Source organism: Dasypus novemcinctus, chromosome 14 (assembly GCF_030445035.2).
Source record: "Dasypus novemcinctus isolate mDasNov1 chromosome 14, mDasNov1.1.hap2, whole genome shotgun sequence".
NCBI lineage: Eukaryota > Metazoa > Chordata > Mammalia > Cingulata > Dasypodidae > Dasypus > Dasypus novemcinctus.
The window spans coordinates 95,427,338-95,444,820 of record NC_080686.1 but is presented as its reverse complement, the minus strand read 5'-3'; the positions used below and the strand labels follow the sequence as shown (position 1 = coordinate 95,444,820).

At 45.8% G+C, this 17,483-nt stretch overlaps 1 protein-coding gene across 2 annotated transcripts in view; it reads left to right on the top strand.

Moving 5' to 3' along the window:
• The first annotated feature begins 8,478 nt into the window (after positions 1-8,478).
• The window catches only part of HHLA1 (HHLA1 neighbor of OC90), a 43,463-nt gene continuing 34,458 nt past the window's right edge, over positions 8,479-17,483 (top strand). Inside the window, exons 1-4 of one of the 2 annotated variants that reach the window (XM_058276044.2) lie at positions 8,479-8,567; positions 14,132-14,231; positions 14,997-15,056; positions 17,242-17,298. In XM_058276044.2, the coding sequence (XP_058132027.1) occupies positions 14,153-14,231; positions 14,997-15,056; positions 17,242-17,298 (196 nt within the window). In that variant the 5' untranslated portion in view covers positions 8,479-8,567; positions 14,132-14,152. Of the gene's footprint in view, positions 8,568-13,990; positions 14,232-14,996; positions 15,057-17,241; positions 17,299-17,483 lie in introns of those variants that run through there. The other variant, XM_058276043.2, reaches the window with a different exon arrangement.

Sequence of the window (17,483 nt, the reverse complement as noted above, 5' to 3'; positions counted from 1 at the left end):
TGGGAAAAATCCCTTTCATGGGCCAGTTTCCCAACTCTGTCTCTCTCAACACTTTGTATCTTGGTTATAATCCTTGCTTTTTTGCTCCTCAAACTACTTCTATTCAGGTAAGTTCAAGAATCATTTATTATTTTAGAAATATTATTAGATATCTTCCACATGCCAAGCACTGGGGAGGCGGCCATTCACAATTTTATGGTAGAAATGGAATGATGGCACTTCAAGCATTTCAGTTGTGTGGGCAGTGAAATATGGTGATAACCAAGAGTTCTTTGGAAACTCAAAGAGAGGTGCTGGCCCTTCTTAGAGGCATCAGAGAACACTTCTTGGAGAAAATGAGCCCTGAATGGAATAGTTAAGGATGATTTGGCAAAGGCTTGGAAAAGCATACATCCCAGTGAAGATTTGCTTTAAAGGGTCCTGCAGAGGAAGGTAATATTCAGGGACAGGTGAAGAAAGAGTGGACAGTGTAGCGGGAAATGAGGAGTGGTCATAGGATGACAGGAGGAGAGGTCATGAGGAGAGCGGTATTCATACTGAATGATACCATGTGATTGAGCCATGCAGAAAGGGGATGCAGAAGAGGACACTGAATTTATGTAATATAGGTAAACTGTGAGGGACTCTTTTCAAAGGAGGGGGTTAGCCAGGACCTAGAGGCAAAGAGCTGCAGGAAAAATAAGGAGCTAAGAGTGGAGCAACTAGTGAAACTCTTTGTTATTGGATGCGGGGCGGGGGAGGAGAGCAATAGAGCACACAAATATATTTGTAAGATGTGGGAAAAGAATCAGTTGAGAAGGAGAATAAAACGGCAAGAAAGAAAGAAGATAATGATGGAGTAAAGGTTCAAAGGAAGAGAAGAATCTAATGCGAAAGTAAAGCTCATAGCCATGAAGAAACATAATGTACATTGAACGTCTCCTCTGTGCAAGCCAACATGCAGAACTTAATAAAAGCACTGTTAAGTCATTACAATTGGAAGGCATTATTATATCCACGTTATAGATGGGGAAATTGAGGGTCAGAAACATGAAGAGACTTGCCCAAGTTTAGATATGTAAGAGGAAGAGTCACAATTTGAACACATGACCACCTATCCCAAGCCTCATGTTACTTCTTTTGGAGAAGGAAGACAGAATGGGTGACTCAGATAGATTGTGGGGAAGAAATGAGGAAAGCTCGTACCAGGTGGCCTTTCTCTTGTCAGTGCAGTAGGTAGAGTTGTTGTGTCATGAGAGATAGCTGGGGTGGGGAGCCTTGGGTGAGTTACTTCACCTTTCTGTGCCTTGGTTTTCCATCTGTAAAATGGGGAGAATAAAACCCATCTTGAAAGGTCATTGTGGGGATGAATGTATGGAGGCTACTTAGCTAAGGCCCAACAAGGGTCCCAGCAAATATTCAGTAAATGATGGCATTTGGCTCTAACTTCTGCCCACAGACCCTTGTCTTAAAATGGGTTTTCACACAAATAGACCCCAAGACAAGGTTTGGGGTACAGGTAGTTTATTTGGAAAGTGATCCCAGAATACAAAAGTGAGGGAGTGGAGAAAGTGAGATGGAGAAGGAGAAAATCCCATGGAGGATGGGTCAATCCTGTCCTCTGACAAGTCATGTAGAACACCCTACCCTGGGACAGCAATCTGGGGCAGTTATCCAGAGACTCAGTTCTTAACCGGTTGAAGGTTTCCTCTGAGGTGTTAAATTCCCCATGATGCCAGGCTTCCCTGCGCGACAACTGAGCAAGCTCCAAGGTGCTAAAACTCTAAGGCAGACAAGCAGAAACATGGACATTGGAGGTGGGGGTCTGCCAGTGTGCTGGGTGAACTCAGAGGTGGGTGGGGGCTACAAGCAGGCATCAGAAGCATCTGCCTCAAAAGCCCACTGGAAAGCCCTAGACCTGCAAATGGAAACAAAAACCCAGCCATGTTGCCACAATTCACTCTGTAAATCAAAGGACAGAGTTGGCCAACACCAGGCAAGCCAGTCTTGATGTCCATGGGTGCAATTCATTGTGGACACAGTGCCAGTGGCCTCGGGACCCAATGTGGACTGCTCTTCTGCTAGAAGGCCATTATCAGCTGCAAGGTCCATGGCTGTCATCACAAAGGGCTGCAGCTCGCTTTGCAGTTATGGGATGAGCATCCATTCAGCTATCATATATTCCTTTCCCAATAAAACTTACCCACCCTCAGTTTCAGGCTTCTGGATACCACAATGAACCTAAATTTTATATCCCTGAGAAAACCCCTTTCTGTCTACACACTAGTGCAAAAGCCCATTCATAGCCGTACATCCCCAATACTCCTGGGAACCAATTATTGCTCCTAATGATATCAGCTCCTGACAATGAGCTGGAGCATCTGGTTGACCTGGGACCCATCAGCTGCCACTGAAGTAGGGTCAGGTGTCTCCCTTGAGAAAAGTCCAATTGTCCTTGTGTCCTGCCTCCACATCAATTCTGTAAACATTCCCAGCAGTTTATCTTCTGGTTCTGGTCAGGACAGCATCAGGGCAGTGGAGGGGAAAGGGAGTTTGCCAAGGGAAGAGGAGGAAGAGATGAAATTAAGGCAGTAGCAGGGACCAGATCATGAAGGCCTCATGGGCATTGTAAGGACATTTGATTTGACTCTGAGTGAGACGGGCAGTCCTTGCCATGCTTGGAGGAGAGGGGTAGCAAGATCTGAGTGATGCTGAAAAGAGTTTCTCTGGCTGTCGTGTTGAGAATATATGGAAGGGGGCAAGGGCAGAAGTGGGGAGGTTTGTCCAAGAGCTATTGCAGAAATCTAAATGGGAGCCAAGAGTACATTTTAAGAATAGAAATGACAGGATTTGCTGATGGAGCGAATGTGAGGTGTGGTAGACAGAGAAGAAACCGGTATGATTGGGAAGTTTTTAAGTGAATATCTGGAAGAGTGGAAGTATCATTGAGATGGGAGTAGATTGGGGAAGGGGCATATTTTTCAATAAGGAGATTAAATTGGTTTTGTACATGTTAACTGGAGATGTGCATGAGATATCTAGCAGAATATCCAGTAGATAGTTGCATATCGCGTTAAGGAGACAGATATGTATATAGTTAGTATTCAGTAACTTATAGATGACATTTAAAGCCAGGAAACAGGATGCGACCCCCAAGACAGCAAGTGATGAGAGGAAAGAGAGAGCCCTGAGGACTGAGTCTTCCAAAGCCAGAGCTCAGGGACAGGAGAAGGGCCCAGAAGGAGACGGAAGGAGCAGCTAATGAGCTCAGAGCAGAATCAGGAGTGCGAAGTGTAGAGGAAGCCAGGAGAGGAGAGCACCTCAAGGAGGGAGGTCAAGTAGGACAAGGAGCCGGCAAGGTGGGAGTCAAGGGACCCTGGAGGAGCTGTTCTGGTGGGGTGCTGGGGCGAAAGTCAGATTGGAGGGGGCTTGAGAGGAACTGGGGGCATCACATAGAGACAACTCACTTGAAAGAGTTTCACAGCAGAGGAAAGGAAAGAAAGGGAGCTGGAGCTGGGGGGATGGGGTCAAGAGGGTTTTGTCTTTGTTTTCAAGGGAGAACTGCTGGCATGTTTGTGTGTGCGTGTGAATGAGTTTGTAGTCAGGGGTAACTGTTGATGCAAGGGGGAAAGCATTGCTGGAGCAAGGCAACGCAAGGCAATGAGGGGTTGCACAAGAGAAAGCCTTGACTTTTGCTGGGAGCCAGTTGGGTCGTCCTTCCAAACAGGAAAGAAGGCAGAGGAGATCAGCCCAGCTGAAGATGGAGGCCTTATGGGGAGGGGACTGCATTTTCTCAGAAGTAGGTGTGAGGTCATTAGCTGTGAGTTGTTTGGGGGGAGCAGGTCCTGGAGATGGGAGAGTGGGGAGTGACTGGACCCCAGGAGTACAGAATGCCTGTGGCTGTACCAAGAGTCTGAACATTAGGCCTTTTTCTGGTTTGTCTCCACCATGGTGCCAGCAGAGTGGGCCGAGGGTTGGAATTAAGCAGGGCTGGGACTGAGGACAGCTTCACCCCTCATCTGAAACCCCAGACCCAGAGACATTTCAGAACCGAGCACTTTTCTGGCTGCAGAAAGGTATTATGGTGCATACGTCGTATACCTGTGGGATCCAGGACTGCCGCTCATGATCAAAATGTATTATTTCCACAGCAAAAATATGAATATTCACACTAAGTAGATTAAGTGCTAGATCATTAGGCTGATGTCAATTCAGGTTGGGGTTTATAGCCAAGTGAGATCAAATTGCACTGCCAAATACTTGAAAAAGCACCTGCTTTGAGAGTGGTTTCGGTTTCAGAATCACAGGTAAGGAAATGTGGGGCCACGGGTTTAAGCTGGGGAAGGGGAGGAGAAAGGACCAGTGAAGGTGAGGGGAAGTGAAAAGGTGGTGATGCCGACTGCTGTCCCTATGGGAGCAATAGATCTCCTCGAGGTTAACTGGCAGTAAAGCTTTCCAGTTAAACAGTGCTTTTCAAATTCAAAGTGGTTTGCTTTGAGGCAGCCTTCCCGGCATCTGGCATCTCGAGCAGGAGCAATAGAAGGTGCAGAGAGGTTAAGCAACTAACCCAAGGCCAAACAGCCAGCCACAGAAGCAGCAACAGCTGCCTCACCCCGGGGCGTCTTTGCTAGCACAACAGAAATGCCTCACAAGAGTCAACCAAAAGTTCAGAACTGCAGACTTTCTAGCAGATAACGGGCTGTAAATAGCAGGCCCTGGGACCTCTTCCCCTCAGAACTGTGTATTAGCTACGACTGTGATCTCCGGGGGCAGATGGGAAAGTAATTTTGAGGTAAGTCACAATCTTCCCCTGCTGAAATGCAAAATCTCGGAGAACTGCGGGGGGGGGGGGGGGGGGGGAGTTGGGGAGTGGGGGGAGGTCTTGTCCCTTCTCGAGCTGTCCCCATCAAGGGACCCAGACTGGCACCCAGTCGGCTCTCTGCCCTCTCTAGCCATGTCTCTCTCCTTTCCTTACTCCCCTCTCAGAAATGCACGTTTTCCAGCTTCCCCTGCCCCAACTACTGAGTCAAAAACCCTGGGGTAGGGCCAAACAATCTGGGTTTTCAGGAGCCCCCCCACCCCTCCGCAGAAGATTCCGATGCACTTTAAAGTTTGAGAACCACGACGCTCGCTCACGCTCCAGTGCCAACATAAAAGATTTATCCTGCTCTAACCCACTGAATGCCCTGGGGGAGAGTGTAAACTACTATGTAAACTATAATCCACGCAGTGCCGCACTGCTCCAAAATGTAGTCACCAAATGCAATGAACGTGCCACAATAATGAAAGACGTTGTGGATGTCGGAGCAGTTGGGGGGCGGTATATGGGAACCTCATATTTTTTAATGTAACATTTTTTTGTGATCTATGTATCTTTAAAAAAGAGACAATTAAAAAAATGCCAAAAAAAAAAATTTATCCTGCAAATCTTAGTGTAAAATCCTCCCCTCCAGTAAGGCTTTAACTTCCTCTACGTCGGGGGTGGTTGCCCGCTGTCGTGCAGTAGACTGGGAACTCCTCGGAGGCAGGGCCCAGCTCTGTTCCCCGAGGAAGAGGGGGTGCTCCGTGACAGGTTCCGAGAAAGAACCACAGCAATGAGCCTCATCCTGTCTTGACGTGCTGGGAATTATTTGAGATGCAGATCAAATAAGGCAGAGTAGTAGTACTACAAATGTTGTAGGCTCTTCATCCAAGCCCGAACGTCCCGTCACTCCGTCGTCTGCCTGTGACAGCGGCACCTGGCGGTCAGGCACTTGTGCTGGCATGAGGCTGCAGGATGCTGGGGGCACTGAGCAAGAGCGGGCCGAGAGCTGGAGTTGAGCAGGGCTGGGTGGGAGGACAGTTCCCAGTACCCCATCTGAAACCCTAGAGGGGCGGTGAAGCCAGCTAGTAAGATAGGGAATTAATGGATGGATCTGGAACCTGACAGAGAGTCACGTGGACATCAGTAACCCCCAAATGGCTCCTGGAATACCCCCACCCCCAAGATGCTGCTATTCAGAACAGACTTCTTCTGGGAGCAAGAAAATATTCCCCAAGGACTTTTATCATTGGGCCCTCCTGGGGGATTGATAGGTGGGGTAATCAATCAAAGCAGCAAACAGCTGGAACCCCTCCCCTGCCATTAGCAAAGGGGTGGAATAATTAATAGTTTATAAAGCAGACCTCGAGGCCTGAGTGCTCCCACCCCGCTCTCTTGTCTCTGGACCCGTTCCTGCCCTCTGCACGCTGCTCTCGCCATTTTTCCTCTGCCATGTGGCCATGCAGGTAAACCTATTTGTAACCTATAATGGGGAATTGTAGCCTGTAAATCAGCCCTCTTTATCCCTTTTCACCCCCTTCCTCGCGACCTGGGACCCCTGCTCTGTTATTTTCTCCCATTTCTCTTCCCTCCCTATCTGAATAAATTACCTGCCTAACTCACCCGACGTGCTCTTGAAATTCATTTCTTCAGCATAATGAGTCAAGAACTAGATAAAATCTGGTTATAGTGGGAAGGAGCCAGGCATGTGAGAGAACTAGGAAGAGCATCCCAACTGGAGGGAACAACCACTGCAAAGTAGCTGGGATTGTTGCTGGAAGGCTCTGAGCAAGGTGCAAAGTAGCATGAGATGTAGCCAGAGGTTTAGGAAGAGGCCTTGGGGTCAGTGTAAGGAACTGGGGTTTTATTCCGTGCCAGGGAAGGCTTGGGAGAGTGTTAAGTGAAGGAGTGACATGATCTGATTCAAGCTTTAAAAATATTTCTCTGGCCACATATTGTAGGATTTCATTTATAGGAAATGTTCATAAAAGGCAAATCCATAGTGATAGAAGGTAAATTAGTGCTTGCCTGGGGCTGGGGTGAGACAGGGATTGATGGTAAACGGGCAAGAAGAATCTTGCTGGGATGATGGAAATGTTCCCAGACTAGATGGCAGGGATGCTTGCACAACTTGGTAAATTTACTAAAAATCATTGAATTGTATGCTTAAAATGGGCGAACTATACCTCAAAAAAGTTATGTAAAAAAACTGTAGCCGTTGTAAGGGAAGCTGATTCAGGAAAGCAAGGGTGGTAGCCGGATGGCAACTTAAGAGGCAACTCCAGCAGCCCAGACAAGAGCGAGTCCCCTTGGATTTGGGAAGCAGGTATTGACAGAATCTGACTCTGCAGCTTCTTCTAGGCCAGGTGTCAGCAAACTTTGTAAAGGGCCAGACAATAAATACTTTTGACCCTTGGGGCCATATGGTCTCTGTTGCAACTACTCTCCTCTGCCGCTGCAGCACAAAAGCAGCCACGGGTGCTGCATAAATGAATGTGTGTGGCCTCCATTTAAAACTCTATTTGTGGACTGACATTTGAATTTCAGAGAATCTTTACAGGACACCAAATACGATTCTTTTTTTTTTTTTAATATTATTTTTTATTTTTAATTGTTTTTTTTTAAAAAGATGGATCTCAAAAAATATGAGAGGTTCCCATATACCCCACACTAAGAGACTTCAAAATGAGTCGGGAGGTCATCAGAGGTGTCGCATTTACGCACGTATCAGCATGATCCCAGAGACAGCCAAAGGAGATACAAAGTAGCTCCTGAGGGCTACAGAGACACACAGGTTCTAAGGTCATGGCAGATGGCTCTGGAGCTCAGTGCCTTGTCAATGGGCCCTACTTTGGAATTTGTGTTCCTGAGTGTGATGGAGTTGGACTCAAATGTGACCTTTCTACACATGCCTCTTCTGTCACTTTTACTGAACCTGTGGTTGGCGCTGGGCTTGGTGTATACTCAGGAGACCTGAATCTCTGGACTGGCCATGTGCCAGCTGGGCCCTGAGCCTCAGCAGAGTTGTAATACCTACTCTCCTGTTCATTGGACTTACCCAGGTCAGCTAACAGGGAGGTGAAGATGGTCAACCACCACACCAAGGAACCAAGAGCATCTACAACTGCAAACAAGAGAATTGCATCCGTCAGCCATGTGGGACCCAAGCCCCCTCTTGATTTAGAGGTCCAAATCACCATCCCAGGGTCCAAATACTATTCTTCTTTTGACTTATTTTAACCTTTAACAGCGTACAGCCCTTCTCAGCTCGGCGGCACGTGAAGTCAAGCAGCAGCCCCGTTGGCCGGCCCTGCCCTAGGCACCTACTAAAGGTGACAAGCGGCTCCCAGGGGCTTCTCCAGAAAACTTGCCTGGCCTGCACACAGGTGAAGCTTGGCTCGCAGACTCTTCCAACAGGAAGGGGCAAAAATCATCACCTGGTGCCCCAGGCTCTGCGTTTTCAATACACCTAATTACTGTCAGAAGAGGTTTCCCAGCCTGAGCTGAATCGTTGCCTTGTCATTCTGCTCATGGTTTCAATTCAGTCCCTGACACAGACATTGTTCTCCCAGGTGGCTGATCTTATTTCATTGCTCCGGGTTCTTGGTAGGATTATTATTCTTTTTTTTCTTTTTTCAGGAGGATTTAAAGCAAAGTTATTAAGCCTTTCCCTCCCCCACCCCTTGTCTTTCACTAAGAACTCATATAAAGCCCATGGCGCTGACTAGCTCTTGGTCTTTCTGGCTGCCTAAGTTCTTTGAAGTCTTTGACCCTGCTCAGGAGACAGGTAAGTCTTATACTGTAGATATTTTAACCCCTCGTTAGTTCCCTCTTGCTCCTCCCACAAACCATGAAGCCAGCTAAGAAATACATCTTCTCTAACTCCCACCCAGGCTCCTGGAAACTGAGTGATACAGGGGAGCAGTTTCCATCACCCGATGTTGCTATCACACTTGAGCTCACAGTCTCTTTCTTCCCTTAAGGTCAGCTGGGAGGACGACTTGCCCTCACAGCTGTGATAAAGGAAAGGTGATCTTTAATCCAAAGACTTGGAATGAGGAGCAAAAATAAGAGTGCCCTTAGGAAAGGTTGGCAGTGAGGCCACAGCCAAAGAGTTCTCTTTTCCTAGTTAGGGTCAACCAGGCATGAGTTTGAGAGGCAAGCCATCTGGGGTTCCACCCCTGGCTCTTGGGACCGTGTTCCCTTGGTTTCCTCAAACTATTAAAGAAGAATAAGGACTTATCAGAAGGATTGCCTGAAGGACCAATGATTATTTTAGGTAAAACTCAGGCACATCAGATGATTAACAAATACTAGATTTTCCACCTCTTTTGTTCATTACATTTGAACTGTATTCTCACGGGTACAGTTATAAAAAACGCGCGCTTTGGGGCTGCCTGCCTGATTTTGAAGTCCAGCACTACCACCTGTGAGCTGAGAGACCTTGGACAAGTTGTCTAGCATCTCCAGCCCTCCAGCCCCCCATCAGGAAGAGGGAGCTGGTTGCCATGTGGAAGGTGCTTCCACCACGACTGACTGTAATAATGTATTGAGGAAGCCCAGCACCCTCGGTGGCTGGCACAAATGAGGTGACGTGTCAGTGTGAGTTTTCACCTCTGTGCTGAGGGTAGTAATTATTTTTCAACTGCTTCAGCAATCTTTGGGCTGCGGTGTACAGTGCGTGCGGTAGATTGGCATGTCAGGTTAGAGTAGCCTTGGTGGATGGTGACCTTTGTTAACTGGGAGTCATGAAGCTTTGTCCTTTCTTTTCACATTTCCAGCTCCAGGGCTGTTGCCCATAAAGCACAGACATTGATTTCACAGACTCTTGACCAGATTCTCGGTTCTTTGGTCACATGGTGCTCCTCGAGCCCTTCTCCTGGAGGATTTCTAACTACTCTCCACCAAGGCATTTCAGAATAATCAATTCTGTTGGTCTTCAACATCGGGCCCCATTAGTGGCACTCTGGGATGGGCTTTTGTTTGGCAGGTAGTCGAGGGGCACATGGGGGAAAGGACCTGGACTGTGTATCTGTGAGACCGTGGTTCAAATCCCGCTGCTTCCACTCAGGAGTCGGCAGACCCGGGGCAGCCAACCCCACCACTGATTCTTGGTCTTTCTCTCATAAAATCAAAATACCAACAGCTTGCTTACAGGCTCCTTGACAAGGTGAAAAGCAGAGGCCATGCTCATAAAGCAGATGCTGAGTAATTTGTATTATTGCCACCCCATTTTGAAGTGACTTGCTTTTCTGCCAGTGTCACCAAGGAAATGGTGATTTATGAATAAATGGTAATTATCCAATAGTAGCCTTGGAGGAATGCAGTGAAATAATTATAACAGAGTTTTAGAGCACAATTTTAGCCTTCTTTATCCATCTTCCATCAGATGTGACTTTGGGTGGCTTTTACCTGAGAATTGTAACTTCCTCCACACAGGGACCATTGTCAGAAGTGCAATCAGAGCTCCAATGTCTGATCATGGCTTTTTTTATTTGTTAAACATTTGTCTAGCGCTTGCTCTGTACCTGGCATGGTTCCATGCATTTTTTTAGGAGTTTGGGGGTTTTTTAGATGAAATTCACAGAACATAAAATTAACATTTTAAAGAGAGCAATTCAGTGCCTTAAGCACACTCAAGTGTTGTGCAGCCACTACCACTATCAAGTTCCACAACATTTTCATTCTCCAAAAGGAACCCCTCTCCCATTGAACAGTGTCTCCCCAACCCCCCTTGACCAGCCCCTGGCAATATCCACCTGTGTTTGGCCTCAATGGATTCATCTTTTCTGAGTATTTCAGTCCATGCCTGTTTTTTGTTGTTGTTGTTGTTGTTGTTTTTTAAGATATGTTTATTTATTTCTCTCCCCTTCCCTCTCCCCCCCGGTTGTCTGTTCTCTGTGTCTATTTGCTGTGTCTTCTTCTTTGTCCGCATCTGTTGTCAGCGGCACAGGAATCAGTGTCTCTTTTTGTTGCGTCATCTTGTTGTGTCAGTTCTCCGTGTGGGCGGCACCATTCCTGGGCAGGCTGCACTTTCTTTCGCCCTGGGCGGCTCTCCTTACGGGGTGCACTCCTTGCGCATGGGGCTCCCCTACGCGGGGGACACCCCTGCGTGGCAGGGCACTCCTTGTGCGCATCAGCACTGCGCATGGGCCAGCTCCACACGGGTCAATGAGGCCTGGGGTTTGAACCATGGCCCTCCCATGTGATAGACGGACACCCTAACCACTGGGCCAATTCTGCTTCCCAGTCCATGCCGGTTATAAATATAAAACATTGTAATCCACATGACAGCCTCGGAGGAGGAAACTGAGGCACAGGGCACAGAAAGCTGTTGCAATTTGCACAGCTAGTAAGTGACAGAGCCAGGAAGCAAATCCAGGCAATCTAGCTCCAGGGGCCATGCTAGTAAAATGATGCTGAATATTCCCCACTAATGTATTTTTTTAATGTGTTGAGGTGAAATAATTTGACCCAGATGACACCAGTTAGTGGCCAACTCAAGATTCAGATCAAGACCGCCTGATCTTAAAACTGGGGCTTCTCGCCCTGCCTGACACTCTCCCACAGTGGTCCAGGGCTTAGAAGGGAAGGGCTAGGAAGCCCAGAACCTCCCATTTTGCTGTGGGGTGCACTCCAGCCGGTTCTTCTGTGTGTGCTGTCATTGGGAATAAAGGACCCTCTTCCTCTCACAAACCACTCCACGCTGCCTCCATCTCTCTCCAACCTCTCATTTTTTTTCCTCTCTGGGGTGGGATTGAGAGTGAAAAATGAGAAGCTCAAATGGAATACTTACTGATGTGGGAATTGGTAAAAGGGCTTTCTGGAGTCTAGGTGGTATGATGCTCGCAGCTTGTATTTGAGTCTGGAGATTTGGTTTAACTCAGCAGAGAATTCATTGAGCAACTCCTCCAAGCCCAGTTCTGCACCAGGCCTGTGGTAAAATCAAGCTCCCTTAAATAAAGTCCTTTGACTCTCCAAACTAGGGTTGTTTCAAATATTGTATGAAATATGCTAAAAAAAAAATTGTTGTCTATCTCAAATTCAATTTTTCCTGGATGTCCTGTATTTTTATTTGCTAAATCTTGCACCCTTCTCCAAATACATGGTTGGTTTGGTCAATGACAAAGGATAAAAACCTAGACAGAAGGAAAAATGCATTTTGCTCCAAGAAGAAAAGCAATAAAGAGAGTAGCTCTTAAAGTACTAAATGTAGCATGTTTACACTTAGGAAATTGATGGCAGTGGTTGACATAATGAAGCAAGAGCCAAAAAATTTTAATCTAGTATGCAATTAGAGATCATGCTTTTGCTTTTCTAAGTTTTTATCTGCTCATCCCATGTGCTGGGCTCCAGAATGGACATGGAAGAAGAAAGGGAGGAGGAGGAGGAGAAAAGATCAAAGAATGAGAAAGAAACTAAGATTTTGAAATATCTGCCATGTCCAAGAGATTGCACAAAGAGCCATATTTCATGATCTCATTTAGTCTTCACAAAATACCTTCAAGGTAACTATCACCCTCCATTTGGCATAGGAAGCTCAGTAAAGTGAAGTACTATTTCAACAGCTGAAGGAAAGAATCCTCACCTGATTCACCAGATTGTCCACCTATCCCCATTCCCAGTAGCCCTATGCTGGAGAGATGATGCTAAGTCGTGGGCTCACCAGCCTCCCCTCTCTCTGTCTCCATCTCTCTCTCTCTGTCTTCCTTCATAAATCTCTCAATGGAGAACTTTGCACAGTCTGCCTTGAGTGTGAATTGGTTGGTTTTGTGCCTTTCTCTTCCAAGTCACTAAATAGCTTGAGGGCAACGGCTGTGTCTAATCCATCTCTGTGTTGCCAACCCTGAGCATGCCAAGTATGCCAAGCAGCACCTACTATGTTCTTTGGGTACATCATCCTAAATCCTCACAAAGATCCTATGAACCAGGTTCTATTATCCCCACTTTTCAGATGAGGAGAACTGAGGTTCAGACAGTGAACAGATTTATGAGAAGAGTTCTCCAAGAAAGCCCTAGCCTCCATCTCCTTCGAAGGCCTGACTGTCCAGGTGGCATTCTGGAGATATACCAGTCTGGCATCTACCAACAATTAAAAAGCAATTAAAAATCTATAGAGACAGAATGTAGATGAGTGGTTGCCCAAGAGCTGGGGAAAGGGGTTAGGTAGAATGAGGAACATCTTCTTTTTGTGCTTCCTTTTGGAGTGATGAAAATAGTTTGTAACTAGTGGAGGTGGTGGGCACACAGCATAGCTGAATGTCACTGAATCGTATACTTTAAAATAGCTAATTTATGTTATGTGAATTTCACCTCAGTGGGGAAAAAACCCACAAAATCTACTTAAATGTTGAATAAGACCTCTCAAGAAAATTCCAATGGGAAGGGTGGTTGTATCTCAAATGGATAGCAGAACTTCTTAAAATACGATTTGACTTGAAGATGCTCAATTCCTGAAACATTTCTTCCCCTCTCCAAGTCACCTTTCAGATGTAGTCCTTTCTCCACCAATGGCAAGTTTCTGATATAGGCAACCCTTATGTTAGATGGACATTCCATGGATACCTACACATAGAGATTGTGTCATTATTAAATGATAATGACCACCGGTCAGTATTCTGTGCTCACAGAAAGTGCTCAATGACATTTTGCTCTTACTCTTATTCTTTCCAGTTTTGCAGCTCTACCTGCCATGCTGATTGTGCACAGCAAATCCTCAGGGGAAAGTCTGGCACACAGTGCTTCAGGGCAGGGAAGAGACCGAACACGCATCTAAGCTCAGGGATTATTATTTTCAATGAGCAGTGGTAATGCCATATTTGGAGGGTACTTCCAGTCTCAAAAGTCAGAAGACCCCCGGAGGTGACACTGCTTCCTGACTAGGCAAGCACCCCTCATGTTCCCAGTCTCCCTGCCATCGTGCAGGATGTGTGTGTCATTGGGACCAATGGGCTATAAGTATGAGTGTGTTTGGCAGGAAGCCTGCCAAAGCATTTAAGAACTGGTGCATGATCCTCCAGCCCTCTTTTTCACTGCCAGAGTGACAAAGGATGTACCAGAGGCAGAACTGTAAGATGATGGAACCTCCATAAACCAGGGTCCCTGAGTGACAATTTGCAGTGAATATGTACTCTAAGCAAGAAATTAACTTTCATTATCACATGAAATCAAGGAGATTGTGGATTTGATTTGTTGCTTCAGTCTGACCAAACCTATCTTAACTAGTATACTCTCTTTTCAGATTGTAATTCTAATGAGTCCCCATGCGCTGTTCTCAAAGGCAATATATTCTTAATGGATGTGGTTGGTAATTCAGCCCGTTACCCCCAAGGGCTTCTTGCTTGCTTCCAGGTGGACCAGAGTATCACAAACATGCTGGGTTTCCTGCTACGTGGTCCTCCAGCACGGCTGTGCATGGTGCTCTTATGTCTCCAGTCCCTGGGGAACACAGGTGGGTCTGGTTAGAGTTCAAGCAAACATGCTTTTATCTGCTTTAGAAGCTAAGTTAGGTTTTCACTGTGCTTTAGAGAATCTCAGTGGCCAACATTTCAGCCGAGAATCCTGAGTGAGTTTGCTAAAAATGGCAGTGGTGTCTTCCTGTGGTGACTAAATTTTATATTTTTGGTGTTCTCCCTTGATTTTTTGGGTTCGAGCCCCATTTATGGAATAGATTTCCCTCTACCTTCACTGCCACCACCTTTGTCCAAACAGTGATCTTTTTTTTTTCCTGGACCACTGAAGGAAATTTCTAAATCAGCACCCTGCTTCTTCTCTTGAATTCCTGTGAACCATTCTCCACTCTTCAATCTGCATGATCTTTTCATAAATCTCCCTATTTCACCTTCCAAGCTTTCTCTTCATTGTCTTCCCTCCACCCAAATTATGTAACAACTCCCTACTTCTCTTTGGCTAACATAGCAAGTCTTTCACATGCCTACCTCTTCATCGCCAGTTCCTTCAATCCCCCAGTCCTATTATTCTTTATCACATTAGGTGTTCCATAATATTATCTATCATTAATATATTATGGATGTCAATATGTATTTGATGAATAAATAATTGAATGACTGAATAAACTAGATGTGAGATTTTAAGCGTCACGTCACCCTTCAAAATTCTAATGTTCTCGTCTGTTAAACAGCTATGAGGGTTTAAATTCTCTCTGATGTTATAAGCCTGGGTTATAATTTGCCTGATGAAATCTTTTTCATTTTAGTGTCTAGCATTAAAGAAGAAGCCAAGAAAGCAAATGGAATGACCTTCCTACCTGCAGCAGGTGAATGGGCAGGAGCTCCTCCCAGCTCACTCTGCTCCTGGGAGCCTTCCTCGGCTTCCCTGAGCCTTACTTTCTCTCTCTGTAAAATGGAGATTGGACCCATGTCTTGAGAATTTCTGAAGTCCTAACTGTCATAATTATACCTCCCATGAGTTGCTCATTTCTTTATGATTCATGGATCACTTGAATTCTCATGATCTTATTAAATCCACAAAGACTGTGACATTGTATTAGTGACAGAAGACTTCATAAATGGGAGGTATTGTTATTTGTCATCATCACTTTCATAAAAATTTCATTTCGCCTTTTTTTTTTTGGTGGTATGAAATTGGCTGCACAGGGAGATGGCGAACTCAGTGTAACAGAAAATGCACAAAGGAGTAGGAGCTGAATTTCTAATTCCCAACATTTTGGTAAACAAGCAGTCAAAAAAAATTTTTTTTAAATTGTAAGATTTTGTTTTGGGTTTTTTACTCTATGTTTTCAAAATATTATTTATTTTTAAATATGCAACAGATTTACATAGTTCAAAATGCAAAAGATACAAAAGTATATAGAGTTAAAACGTTCCCCACCAGCCAAACACTTCCTTTCCCCAGAGGCGATTAATTGTATCAATTTCTTATATATAAACATGGTATTATAATTTTAATAAATACTTCCCTTGTATGAGCCTTGTCTTAGTTCCCTAGGGCTGCTATGACAAATACCACACAACCAGGTGGCTTAAACAACAGGAATTTATTGTTTCGCAGTTCAGGAGGCTGGAGTCCCAGTATCAAGGCACCCCGCGTTCCCTTCTGCAGCGTCCTGGTTCTCACTTGGCAGGCATCCTCGGCCTTCCCCGACTCGTAGCCGCATCTTTGCCTCTGTCCCGTGGAACACGGCCCTTTCTGGCTTCTCCCAGCTGACTGCATCCGAATTTCCCTACTTATCAGAGTTGCAGCCGTACTGGGTTAAAGCCCACCCTCCTCCATCTGGCCTGGTAGATTCTTCAAAGGTCCTATTTACAAATGGGTTCCCAGGCACAGGATCACAGGTTAGGACTCGAACTTGGCTTTCTTTGGGGATATGATTCAAGTCCCAACAGATCTCCGATTTTCTCCTCTTTAAATGAGAACAATACCTGCTCCACAGCTAATCATGAAGGATAAAAGGTAAAGAAATTCTCAGCATGGCCAAGTGTGAAAAAGGGTCAAGTATCTTCTATTTTAAGGACACTACTATTGCCATTTTTTAATCAAAAAAAGAAAAAGAAAGAAACAAGGGTATTACAGTATCTGTCTGGCAATTTATTTGAAAATTGCTTCTGTACAGCATCCTATTCAGAAACCCACACTTCAGGGGTGTTCAGTTCACACTTCAAATATTGTTTTCCAAATCCACCCAAGGGAAGAGAAAAATCCACCCAAGGGTTTGTCATTAGCTAAAGGAATGTTAGAATTAAGTTTCCGCTGGCAAAATGAGAGGCGTCTTGGTTAGCAAGATTGCCGGGGCCACCGCTGTTGCTTAAAAGGCTGGGAATCCTGCCAGCCCCGAGGCCTATAGCCTCCCTGCAGCCCTGGAGATCCAGACCACCCAGCCCCTCCCCTTCAGGAAAGGCCCTGTTGCCTGAGGAGGTAACAAGCAAGGTTGGGGGGCTGCCCACAGGTAGCGCTGCATCTGCTGCAGGGCAGGCTATTCATGTAAAGCACCTGAGGGGAGAGAGCCGCGCACCCCTGAGCTGGGCTACTGCTGTTTTGACCGCTCTGGTCCTGATGGCTTATAAATGTTTGTCTCAACATACTCTGCCCATCCCCCCCCCCCCCGTGGTCAGCTGGGCTGTTGGGAAGGAAACTCCCAGCCCACACCTACCTCTATGGTTAGCTCTGATCTTTAACAGAAGAACCTGAGAACTCGTAAAAGGCCAAGCTGACTTAAGCAGTAATAGTTGATTTGACCCAAATTTCCACATGGTACTAGAAAAGCAGGGGGTTTCCAACCTGGGGAGGAAGGCTCGCAGGAAGAGATAAGATAGGTGAGAGATCTGCATTCTAGTTTCCTCACAGCAACTCACCCTTTTCTGGACCTCCAATTCCTCACCCTTCAAAGGGAAGGTTGGACAAAGTGGTTTATAAGGCTTTTGCAAATTCTTTGAAGCTGTGCTTCCAGGATACTATTTCTCTCATGAAAACCTTTATTTCAGAGTCTGGGAATATAGAAGTTAAGAAGGAAAAAGACAGAGACTTCCTTGCTGCAACAGGTAAGTCAGCCAGCCTTCAATCCTCGGTAGCACCAAGCACAATTTTTAGCCCCTTGGTGCCTTGGTTTTTCCATCTATAAAATGAAATAAAGCACCTTCTCCATCTGAATGCAACAAGGATAATCATTGTAACAATACTCATTGTAACAATAAATGTCCTATGATCACATGGCATCTAATCCAAA